Source organism: Cyanistes caeruleus, chromosome 7, assembly GCF_971803275.1.
Source record: "Cyanistes caeruleus chromosome 7, bCyaCae1.hap1.1, whole genome shotgun sequence".
NCBI lineage: Eukaryota > Metazoa > Chordata > Aves > Passeriformes > Paridae > Cyanistes > Cyanistes caeruleus.
Window position 1 is genome coordinate 8,583,837 of NC_141707.1, and position 13,110 is coordinate 8,596,946.

General features: G+C 35.7%; 1 protein-coding gene across 6 annotated transcripts in view; it reads right to left on the reverse strand.

Moving 5' to 3' along the window:
• Positions 1-13,110, reverse strand: part of NCKAP1 (NCK associated protein 1) — a 57,855-nt gene that overhangs the window by 8,686 nt on the left and 36,059 nt on the right. For all 6 annotated transcript variants that reach the window (XM_086896082.1, XM_086896083.1, XM_086896085.1 and 3 more), the window contains 7 exons: positions 11,033-11,251; positions 10,541-10,671; positions 10,049-10,146; positions 5,760-5,853; positions 5,058-5,140; positions 4,521-4,601; positions 1,143-1,236 (listed from right to left, as the gene is read on the reverse strand). In XM_086896082.1, the coding sequence (XP_086752208.1) occupies positions 1,143-1,236; positions 4,521-4,601; positions 5,058-5,140; positions 5,760-5,853; positions 10,049-10,146; positions 10,541-10,671; positions 11,033-11,251 (800 nt within the window). The remainder of the gene's footprint in view (positions 1-1,142; positions 1,237-4,520; positions 4,602-5,057; positions 5,141-5,759; positions 5,854-10,048; positions 10,147-10,540; positions 10,672-11,032; positions 11,252-13,110) is intronic.

Sequence of the window (13,110 nt, forward strand, 5' to 3'; positions counted from 1 at the left end):
ACACTAAAACCTTGTGCTTACAAAAGTAGCAGCAGCATCACACATTAGCCTAAGATTAGTTAAAAAAAAGTCAACAATTAGTGACATATAGGATTTATCTCTATGAAAACTGAATAAAAGCAAAATATTTCAAACTCCAAAGATAACAATCAAAATACAAGATCATGAACCTTTATGAGAATATACAGAAATTCACTTTGTTGACCTAGCTTAAACATTTCATAGCTGTACCACAATGAAAATAATCTATTTAAAATAGCATTTTAGATACCAGATACCTAACAAGAATATATTTCTGTATATTATACGTATAATGTAGAAAGAACAAATACACTTTGGGTTGCTTTTTTTCTAAGTACACAATAAATTGTGCTTGGGACCTAAATTCAAATATTGAAATGCCCCTCTGTATTTTTCCCCTCTCAAAATAACTATTATTGAAGTAAGAAAAAACAACTTAGGTAGCATTTAAAATATTAATTGTCTTATTCTAACATTAACTATCCACAACATACAGGGGGAAAAAAAGTAATGAACTGCTCAGTAAGGAAGAAAGGAAAAAAAGCTGAACACTATAAAAACACTTAGGAGTCTTAATTCATGTATTTGAAGATGCCAGAGTAAACAAAACTGAGAAGCTTAGACAGCAGTGCCTTAAAGCAAAGAAGAGGAAGCATGATACATGTTAATTCTCTAACATGTTTGTTTTACTGTTTTCCCTTGTAAACTTCATGTTAACATTTGCAGGACACACTGGCAACAAAAATATTGTGAAATTCATGAGCTCCATTCAGCTCCTAAAGCTGAGGTGACAGATTTGTTACACATCTGTGCAACAGAACTGATCAGATTGTTCACAAGACACTCTTATTGTCATTGTTCTTAAATTACAGCAGTGTTCACCAATAAATTCCTTCTACATCTACCTGTTATCCTTTTCTAAACATCCCTTCATGCATATTTGAAAAGATTCTCAAGCTAACACCAATAAACTGCAGGCACAAGTAATTCATCCTCTTATGCTATTTATGAAGTTTACTGAAGGAATATAAAACAGTCAAGATAAACAAGTTTCCTCCCAGCACTTTAAACACTTCTTTTCTCCTTTTAACATTTATATTTTTGAAGCTGGAACTTCTTACCTGATTTTTGGGAAGACAGTGCTACGACCAAGGCAGGATCAATCTCACAAGGCAATCCAGCAGCTGATGACAGTTCATATACATTCATTGCCACCTGAGGACCAGAAGACAACACCGAATGCTTTCATGTAAAGATGCTGAAGCACAGGTTTTGCTATTTAAAATGAGTGTGAGGCATTAAGATTTGGCAAATATTAGACAGAGACTGTAGATTTGGTCTGTTCCTAAGCTACACTGAGCAGCTGTGTCTGTACTTGGTGCATCAGATGGTAACTCTGTTGTGTCAAGCCAAGCAAAACTCACACACTTTCCCACATTACCTCTGCTGCCTTAAGTTTTAGCTTTCATATTTATCCCTAGGTGTGTAGTTTGTAACTTCATATTAAGTGTTTAGTGACTTTCTTCACAGAGTAGGTAGAGCCTTTTACAATTCCTAAATTCCTTTTCTAGCTTGATACCAAGGACAATCATCACAAGTTTCAGGCCCAAAAGCATAAACAATGATGGACTGAATAGAGAAAACACAAAGGATGGGACTTCCTAACATGAAGCTGTAATTGGACAATTAACCCTGATATGCAGATGGACCAGAACTTATAAAAATGTGAGACCTCGTGACCAGTCATCCATTTTGTGACCATTTTTAGGTCAATCTTGGGTGTAGCCCTGGCCAGGCTCTTGTACTGCCCAAGGTGTATCCTTTAAGGCCTTTCAATAAATACCTACTTCATTCTTAACTCTGTCTGGTCTCTCTTCTAGGTCAGCCTTCTCAAGGAATGACCTCCAAAGAAACACCCTGTTTCCAATTAGCTGTTTCTACATCTTCCTTTAATGTTCAAAAGAAACTTGACATATTTTCTCTTACCAGATCTAAAGTATCAGCTAACATCTAGAGATACAGCATTTTTAAACAAAAGCCAACAGTCATAATCTGGTGAAACAGAGTAACAGAGAAATCTTACAAGATGCAAGTGTTATACAGATTCGGTGTTCATTGACTCCAGGCACTAAAAATTAGAGTGTAAGTGGCCACAGCACTTGGAGGAACAAAGAACATTTTGAAATGTATTTCATTTCCCAGTCCATCCCAGGATGTCTCTTTTGTTACCATTAACAAACATTCAGCACTGTTGTTTTCTCTTTCCATTTGCTATTTCAATTAAGTTTCTGAAACCATAGTTCAGATGACTCTCTGCAAAAGCAGGTCTACACCAAATACAAATGAATACAGAAAACACTAGCAATGTCTTAGTGCCATTAGTATTTGGGAAGTTTTACACTGTTCCCATAAATTTTTCATGTATAGTTGAGCAGCTCCATGTAGTGAATAATGTTCAGACCATCCTTGTGTGCTCCAGCCTGGCTACCTGATGGAAAGCTTTGGTATGAAAAGCATACAATGCTGTTTTGCACAGTCCTGCATGAAAGGAATTACAGAACATACGGACAGGGCATGGCTCACAGCCAACAGGCTCAAAAGAATCACAGAATCCCAGAATGGTTAGCATTAGAAGGGACCTTAAAGCCCTGCCACGTGCAGGGACAACTTCCTCTATCCCAGGTTGCTCCAAGCCCTGTTCAACCTGGCCTTGGACACTTCAGGGATGGGGCAAAAACAGCTTCTCTGAGCAACCTGTGCCAGGGCCTCCCCACCCTCACAGTCAAGATTTTTTTTTCCTAATATCTAATCTCAACCCACTCTCTGTCATCTTAAAGCCATTCCTCCTTGCCCTGTCACTACAGGCACAATGGAACAAATGTAAGCCTGCTTCTAAAAGCCTGTACAGACAGCTCAAGAATTTAATATTAAAAATATCCAAGTAAAAGGAGAAGAGATCCCCATTTTGACAGTCACCCCAAATCATAAGTTTTGGAAATAGTAAAATAAAAATAATGTTTCATAACAACTATTAATTTCATCAACAGCTTTAAAACTATTTATACTTTGCTTGGTAAATTCAGTTACAGCCTTTATCCCACCTTACTTTTCAGCACTTCTTTGATACCAGAGGGTGTAAGCTTTCTGAAAAGATCAAGCAAAGCAAGCAGTGAACTTCTAATCTCATCTCTTCTGGATGCTGATTCCTCAAGTTCAATAATGTACTGAACATGATATTCTGCTGATCAATGACTTTCTCTGCAGCTACAGGTATGAATTTTAGAAAGGTTTTTCTTGAGAAGCGCAAAGGCAACTTGTGTCATTTTGATACAATTTTTATCATGAGCTTCTACATTTGAAATTAATTTCCCATATCATTTCCACAGAATTCCTTTGTTGTGCTATGAATTTCAGTGTTTTCTGGGACATCAGACATTTGTGGCTGGTTTATTAGCATTGCAACTTTCAAAGAGCAAGTGATTACATTTTGGAATGAAATAGCAGTTATGTAAAATTTCACTAATTTTAACTGAAAATGAGCCAGAATATAATTGCTATACAGTGTCTTCTGAAATCATGAAGCTCACAATGATGGACTCTGAACTTTTAAAAGGAGAAGGATGTTAATGTTATTTAATGAAGTTTCATACACAGAGAACTTAGTTACTTTCCTCAAGAGTTAACAGCAAAATGTGAACTTCAAGTTCAGGGGTAACAACATATTCTGGCCCTTAAAAACCATACTTAGCTAAAGAGCAGATTTCTAAAAGTTGCTTCTGGGAAAGTTCAAGAGATGTACATTGTACATCCCAGTGCACATTCTCTGCAAATCAAACTGCTGCAATACCATTAAGCAGCTGAAATCCTTCAGACTCCAAGATGCAATAAAAAATTAAAAACCCTGCTAGACTTCAGCTACTGTGCATACATGTCCAGAAGCCATGTGATGTGTCAACAAGGGTTTTTGGACAGAAACACTCCCATTCAGAATAAAGGTACCTTATTTAAGCTGCTAACTACTTTTTTCAAGCATTTCATACAGTGGGTTCACAAAAAAAATTCAATTTAAAGTCAAAATCAGATTTGTCTCTATTACATGCACTACATACACATGTACTCTGTACATGCATTACATACACAGAGTCCTTGAAATATTTTGTTTTACCAGTTGTACTGCTCACAGTGTGAAGCAGCTCAGCACTCTTCCCCTTGTCATGTTTTTACACATGATAAATTTTGTTCTTAAGTCTTTGAAAGTTCTCAAATGTGATCATAGGCAGATAGAGACTTGTGTGTATCCTATCAGGTGGTTGTGATTTTTTCCCCAGAATATTAGGAGGCTGCAGATCCACAATTACTAATCTCTTAGGGGAAAAAACCAAAAAAAAAATGGGTGTTCTTTGTGTCTGGATGTTCAACACTAAACATGAAAGTCTTGTTGCTTACATATTTTCAGTAAACTCCAAAATGACTCTATCACTCTTTCAGCCAAACATTACCTTCATGTCAGTCTCTCTTGGAATGTGATCTTTGAAGTCCTCAATGGAACTTACAAGGAATGGAATGTGGTAGGATAAGACCTAAGAGACACAAATACATACAAAATGAGAAAAATTACTTCCCATGTTAACTATCAGTCAGACACTACCATTATTTTACTGGGTTTATTTCCTTCTTTAATGGGTTTTTATTTTATGCATTTTTATTTGTTTGTAGATTTAAGACGTTAAAGCCTAATAAATGTTTGCAATAAAGAAATGAAATAAAAACCTTTAAAATGAGTAAACACAGAAAACATGATCTAAACTAATTTGATGTTTTAATGTAACAGATCTGTGAACAGTACTCAAAAAATAGAATCCCTCACCCCAGGTTGCAATTTGAAATTCAGTTACAACTGAGTATTGGCATTTTACCCACATGTTGTCAACCTTTTAAGAAGTAGCATTCCTGAACAGTTAAGCTTCAAATATCCTATCATTCCATTAAGTAAAATACAGTGAAAGTGATTCAGAACATATTCAGTTCTTTCTTACATCTCTAAGTGCTTCCTGTGCCAATGACCGAAAAGACAAGATAACACCAATAATTGTCATTCTCTTCAAAACGCTGTCAACAGCTGAAAAAAAAACAATGAACAAAGTGTTGATGCTTACAAGCTCAATTCTTCAAATAAGAGAAACCAAATATTTAACAAAATATTGAAAACAACAAGGTACTGAAACAAAGCCATTTCTTAAAAGAGCCAAAATAAACAGTGCTAAAGCAGGTTTTTATAGCTGAATCCACAATGGATTTTTAGTAGAAGACTATCACATTTACCACTCCTTGGAATAAAACCTAGTACACACAGCTGACAGTACTGGATGCTAGCACTGATTCTGTCCTTTCTTGAGGACATAAATGTCTCTTTATTGTAATTATTTCTTGTTTCACATTCCAGAGCTATGTACCAGGCATTCATATTACTGCTCCTACAGCTATGTATTATCATCCCTGAAATGACACTCAAAACCCATCACTAATACAGTGCCTGTGCACTAAATAACACTGAAATCTCACTTTGTACATGAGAACACTGGAAAAGTTTGAAATGATCCACCAGTTTATACGAGCTCATGTACATTTTTCTGCTTATGGACATTCAATATAGAGAAATTAATTTTTCTCATTTTCTTTACAAAGACAAATATAAAAAATAACTCTGTATCTTTAGCAGGATGTTGTTAGATACCCACATGATAATCTTTTAAAGAGCGCTGCCATCTGGTCTGGTTTGTCAAAGCTGGTCCTCATTTGTGTTAGAACTTCAACGTTCTCCACCACAAGTTTCTGAAAAGAAGCAAGGATTCATGTCACTTATAGATTCCAGCATGTTACCTGGGTAATTGACTGATTTAGGACATTTCAACTTTGCAGAAAAGCACCTAACCCCACAGAATACAGATGTATCCACTGTGTTCTTAATGGGACTACAATATCATTATCATCAGTCACTACTATACACAAAAGCAAGCTCTGAATCAAAAAGCAGAGGATTAGATACCCCTTAGAACATGATTTTTGTGCTGAGCAATGTGTACCACATCTTAATGCAAAGGAACATAACTCTGTAAAAAACAGACAATAGGTCCATGTGCCACTCAGCTTTTTAGAAGAAATGTATATATAGCACAATGTAAATATAACTTCACAAAGTAATCAATTCTTTGGACTGCTGCTCTAATTATGCTAAAATTTAATGTTGGTAAAACTGAAAAATGCAATCAAGAGTGGAAGTCAGATTGTTAAACCTTGGTGCAGTTTACTTGAAATTTTCTTCCAATATAATATGAAAAAGCAAAGACATACCTCCAAGTCCCAACACCTTAGCCTGAAACAGTTAAAACTCAAGTCCAGTAGTTTTCATTTCAGTTTGGCCAAAAGAAAATGTGTCTGTTTCTAATTTTTAACAGTTCTCATATATGCAAGTTGTTAGAGTACATGTAATAACTTTCCTGAAATCATTCTCCAAATATTTTTCAGATTAAAATTTAAATTATAGAGATTGCATAATCACATCTCTAAAATGTCAGATCCAAATTTCTTGCTAGCTGAGGAACTTAGGCTGTGCCAAGCAGTATTTTTAAACTCTCATCAAGCAAAAAAATAGGTACTTTATTCTTATAAAAATATTTTTGCAATCTCAATGCTAAGTACCCTATTTCAGAAAGTGAAAAGTGATTCGCCCTCTTTATGTAGAGGACAACCAACAGCTAAGAAAATGCAGGTTTCTTGTGTTCTTCTGAACATTGAAGTGCTTTTCCTTCTGTTTAAAAAATACTTCAACTAATGCTTTGTATACTAAATGAAATCATTGTAAAAAAGAACTGAAGGATAGAGGGAGAAACAAAGATACTCTGAATTGGGGATGGTCTTCCAAAGTGACTATTAATAGTTTTATTTTTCAAGTAGGTGCATTCCAATCCATCTTAATTTCCAGAGAAGGCAGCAGGAAAAATTAATATTCAAACATATAGGCCACTACAATTTTGGAACACAGTTACATATATTTCATAAAATCTAAGAGGCATACCTGCAGGAATGCTAAGAATCCACAAAGATCTAACCTTTGACAGCTTTGCTAGCTACTTTAATAGTTTTATTTTGCTTCACTTCAACCCACACTGAGAACAGGGCAAACACAGCATCTGGCAAGCAGGCAGATTAAATTTTAGAGTAAATATTCCTGTGACCACAGGAGGAGAAAAAAAACCAACACAATCTATAATGCTTCTATGAAATAAATGGTGGCCTGTATTTATTCCCACTTCGTGGTAAGTAGCCTGTGCAAAGCAAATCTGTCCAAAAACTGCACTGTGTCATGATCATGCTATTCCCATAAACTCGAGCCTATCCATAATCCACCCACTCTCCCTACTTTCTTATTTTCACTGAAAATCAAGGAAAGAAAGAAGCTATACAAAATGCAGCAAATTAACCAAGAATCTTAAAGGTCCCTTCCCTTCTGATGCCTAAGCTTTCTATGTATTTTTTATACATCTGTAGCTTTGTGAATTGCTAATGCATGGCTGTAGATCCAGTACTTTTCCTACCTTTTCCCCCTAGATTTTAGAACAATAAGCCAACCATGTAATATATTCCTGAAAATACTGTTTAGTCAGGAAAAGGGCCCACAAGAACATTTTTGGTTTTCCAACCAGAATCTGAAAAGTCATAACAAGAAGTGGGGCAAAGAAGCCCTTGGATCACCTCCAAGGGGCTGACCCAGAGGTGGGTTACTGGGGAAACTGAATATCCTACTGGATATACCTGATAGATATCCTAATTAATTAACCTTATAAAATTGTAGAAATCCACTAGGACATCAGGACACTTCCAACAAAGGTCTGCTCTTTACTTTGCTATTTTAACACTGTTGCAAGGGTCTTTTCTCTTTTTTTTTAGAGGCAATGCTTCCAACCCAAACCATTCAGTTACTGTGAGTAGAGAGCACATCTGCATGGAATGACAAACTTCTATGCTGAAAGCCAAAGCAAGATTGGTTTGTGTTGAAATCAAGATGGGCAATTTTAAATTATCTGATGTATCAGAACTTGGCATTTCACCTTAAATCCCTCAAATCTCTCCAGAGTGCAAGACTGAAGGCAGTAGCCCATGCATTGTTACTCAGTCGAGTTTTCAGCTTCACAAAGAATAACCAGCATATTAATTTAAGATTTAAAAGGAGTAGGCTGGAATGCAGTTGAAATAGTGGCTTAAATGAGGCAATCTTTCCCTTCTTGCCCCAGTCTTAAACTTCAGATATAAAACTCTGCAGGTTCAGCAAAGTGGAATTTTTACAAATTTTTACAGCAAGCATTTTGAACCCTACTTGTAATAAATTCCCCATTGTCTCCTATTGTTGCTTTCTTCCCCCAAACACAGATGCTCCTCAGGGCTTCCTTGCTAAGCCAGCTATCTCAGCCAAAGAGATGAACATTTTATTACTTTGTTTTTTCCTCCAAAAATGTGGTCATACACATGTGGATCTACATCATGCTCTGCTTAACCTCAGCAGTATCAGAATACAGCAGATTTCAGACACAATTTAAAGTTGCTTTTTAAAAAATACACACCTACAACATAAATTGTGCTGATTTTGAGGAAATATGATGACTCCTCAGTAAGTGTACTAATAGTACAGCAACAAACACTTGTCAAAGGCCTTTGTGCCTCACTTGAAACATGACAGATGTCACATTGTGCACGGCGAGGAGCTAAACCACAGCATTCTCACCTGGAAAGCCTCATGCTCTAACTCAAAAATTGGAATGGGCATAACAATTCCCCTGGCAGGTTGGGCACTCAGGTCAGGGTTGCTGCATGCTTTTAGACCATCCTGGAAAGCACAAGCAGCCCCTCCTTCTTAAGCTATGACAGTGAATAAACGCCTTCAAACCTTTTTATCATACATCTCAGCCTTTCAGCAGTAGTGTAATTAAGGTGTTTACAAAGAAAACAAGATCCTTGAAAGTGTAATGCAGGATACATTGAAACTACATACTTCTAAAGGTCTGGTATGCTAATAATAAATTGTTATTAAAGAAAGAAAGGAACTTCCTTAGATCTCTTAGATCTCATGTACTTTTTCAAAAATATAGTATGCATGAATAGTTACAAAAAATTTCTTCGTTTAATCAGTGATTAAATAAACTGAAAATTATGAGATATAATAACTTGGAATTGCATTTGGAAATGACACTAAAAAAACAAGCCATATAAAAAAGATTAGGCCAATTAGTGGCATTTGAATAGTATGACTATCCAAATAAAGTAATAAGATATTATAACATTTATTAAAACTTCTTTCCAGATGGAGCTAGCACCTGGATCACCTGTCACTGCTGTTTTGAATATATATGAAATTAACTTCCTTGACATACCCCCATTTCCAATTTTTTTTCACTGCATCAACTTCATTCATTGTTTGTAGTGCAGTAGATGTGAGATTTACTTATCAGAACACAGACATTTATAATAAAGGGTTACTGTTGAGGGAAAGACATGAGGAAAACTAACAAAGAAAAAAGGACCTGAGGTCTTTCATCCATGTAAACTAAACAACAGATGCATACAGACATTGTTAAGAAATAAGTCCTTATAGATTACTGAAGTAGATTTGAGATATTCCTGCATCATTTGGAAAGTCAACAGTCTTGGGGAAGGGCTTCACTAACACCTGGAGATCTTCAAAAACCTTTCTCTTCCCACTGATGATAAAAGAGAGTTGATTTCTAACTTAGGGTATCTAACACAGAAATGAACAGTCGGCATGAAGTCCTGCACAATCAACTGTTGAAGAATGTGGGTTACACACATACTACCTGTGCAAACTTACTACAAAAGAGTAAAATTCACAGCTTTACCTGTTTGTTTGATGCAGTCATTTTAAAAAGACGGCATACAGAAACACAGGTATTTAATAACCTGAAGGAAGCTTAAACAGAAAACTACTGCCTTCCCACCCACCAGTTTCCAAGGTTACCTTAAGCTCAGCAACCTGTGAAGAGATGTGCCACATCAGACTCTCACTTAAGAACTTCATGCCATATGGTCCCAGAAGTTCAGAAAGAGCTCTCATTTCTGAGAAATAAAAGAAACTGTTATACCTCAAATATTCCATCTTCATTTATTTTCAGCCCATCGTGTATCTAGTGCAAAAATATTTTACCCCAAAGTATAAAGACAAGAATTTATATGGTAGTAAACTGAAGCAGTAGTCACCAACATGTAGTATACCCATCTTTTTAGCTTAAATGCAACACTACACTTTGACCAAAAATAGGAAAAGTGAGACAAGAGGCAGCATGAATAAAAAGTACTTAAAATACTACTGAAGGCTAGCATTTGTTAATTGTTAATTATGAGTTAGCTGTTATTTCAGTGACAGTTACTCTGAGAGTTGATTTTATTCCAGTTACTCAAGCAATACAATAACTGTCCTTCACAAATATGGAGTAGAAGTATCAAAGCTTACCTGATATATCAGAGTATTCCTCAGCATTAAATGTCAATTCATTTTCTGTAGGCAAATTCACGAATGCCTTCATAGCTGGGAAATAGGCTATGTGACCATTGCTGACTTGTCGTAGCAAGGTTTCCAAATACCTTATCAGAAAGGGGAAATGTTTTAGGTGAAAAAGCACATGTTCATGGATATTCTATACAGATAAAATACAGTTGTGTGACAAGGCATTGTTTTCATGGTTTTCATACACTAAAGCATTGTTTTCATGGTTCAACTGATGCTTGCATTTTACTCTGAATCTTGTCCCTATAGAAAGTATAAAAGGTTTGCCAACAGGAAAACTTCAAACTGCTTTTTACAGGTACAGAGAGAAGTAAACGTGATGTTGGAAACTTAGGAAAATTCAAAATAACTCCACTTCTCCAATTACAGATTTTTCATTAAACAACAGCATGAAAAAGTCTCTAGAAAATTTGTAACAAGCATTCATATAATACTTACCAATTTGTGTACAGACTGGTAATGGTTGGCTCACCATGACTATCTAAATGCTGGGTTTGCTGAAGCAGAACATTGTTAAACACTCGTGTAATGTCAATCTGTACATAATTTTCTATTGACTGGAGGACTGTCATATAGGCTCTTACACTGGTCAACAGCTCTGAAGGCTTTGCAATCTCTTGTGTTGCTTGATTATACATAGTCATTCCAACAATTGACCTTTTAGGAAAAAAAAAAAAGGATTGGAAACAAAGTAATTTCTTAGTAAAATTCAACAAAGATGCAGCTATAAAGATGATTTTATATCCACAAATTTTCAAAGAATCTTAGAATGGCCTGGATTGGAAAGGACCTTAAAGACCAGCTAGTTCAACCCCTCCTGCCATGGGCAGTGACACTTTCCAGTGTCCACTTAACAGGCTGCTCAAGACCTCCATCCAACCTGGCCTCAAACACTTTCAAGCATGGAAAACATCAGTTTTACTTGAATACTTCTCAAATCCACAAGTATAAAACTCTGATCAACGCACACACTACACCAGCACTTTTAAAAACGGTTTTGGATTCCAAGAAAAACTGTATCTGTGGTTCCAGTAAAAATTTCATGAGACTAAGAATACTCACCAAGCTCTTTTGAAATAAAGCTTTTTTCCCCCCATATATATATATGAGCAATCCACACCATTCAAGGCTACTTCAGCAAATAAATTAATGCTGAAGTCTTTTAAAATGCAGAACTTTTGGGAAATGCAAGAGCAATTATGTACTGAAGTGTTCAAAGCATATAAACACAAAAAAAAAATACATCTCCCTTTAGCTAACACAGTTGATTTCTATCTTCAATGAAGGAGCCAAGAAATTGCAGGACATACTTTAATTTGTTCAAATTCTCACTATAAATAAAACCAAGCTTCTAACAATAGATGTTCACAGGCTGGCTTTCAAGCTAGAGCAGAATTGTACAAAGGACTGTACGTTCCATTCTAACATACATGAACATGGACCTTACCCAGTATGTCACTAGAACCAGGTACTCAAACAAACTGTATCAGGGGATCCTTAAAAGCAGTCTTAGTAAACAAATGCTTGTTGTAGTGCTTATTTTAAGTTTATAATGGTCTCAGACTTTAAGAGCTAACCTTTCAAGTAATATGTACTTTTCAAAGACAGAACAGCAATTTAAAAAAAAAAAAAGAAATTGGTGGATCATGACCTTCATCACAGGTGAACAGGATGAGTTTTTATGGAGGAGAACATCACATTATTTAATTTTTTGTTGTTGTTTGGATATATGTAAGTAAGAATTTTCAATAGTTTGTTTCTGAGGCAGTCTCTTATTGTAAAATAAATTCAAAATTAATACAATAACAAGATTAAGTGGCATAATAATAAGCTCCAGTCCAATCACACATGACACAGAGGAGCTTAAAACAGTAAACAAACCCTAACAGTGAGACACTAACATTGTCTTTTAAGGAACACTGCAAGCCCCTGAAAGAAATGCCACTTGAAGGCCTGTGAAATGATTGTAAATTGAATATCTATTCTGCTCAGCTAACAAGTTTCATTTCTTCCATGAAGCAAGAAAAAGGAAAGCAGTCTCTAAAAGTAATGTGCCTGTTGCTTCAGCCCCAATCCACAAGCCAAGATCCCACAAATCAAAATAAACACAAGTGACCAACACTGGTCTAAGCTCATAAACCTGAAGAGCTGACTTCTTAAATTGTCATTAAGTTATCTTCATTTTCATGAAGATACCTTATCTTACTGGTGGAATGCTCCAATGACCTATTATTATGCCTTGATGATTAAACTGATTAAGCCTTATACCCTGCTTGAAATCTATAACCAGTAATCTTTGGTATAAAATAGTACGATAGCTGGCTGGTTTAATATGAAGTCCTCTCCAGAAGTTGCCATTTGCCTATTTCTGTAAAAAATTACAGGAAGACCAGGTAAGAATGGACAGGAATATCCAAAATCAACACTTAATTGAAAAAAAAAAAAAAAAGAAACTGCACATATTCTCAGTTGGCTTTGTCAGATCTTGATTTCTGATATTTAGATTTCCTTTTAGC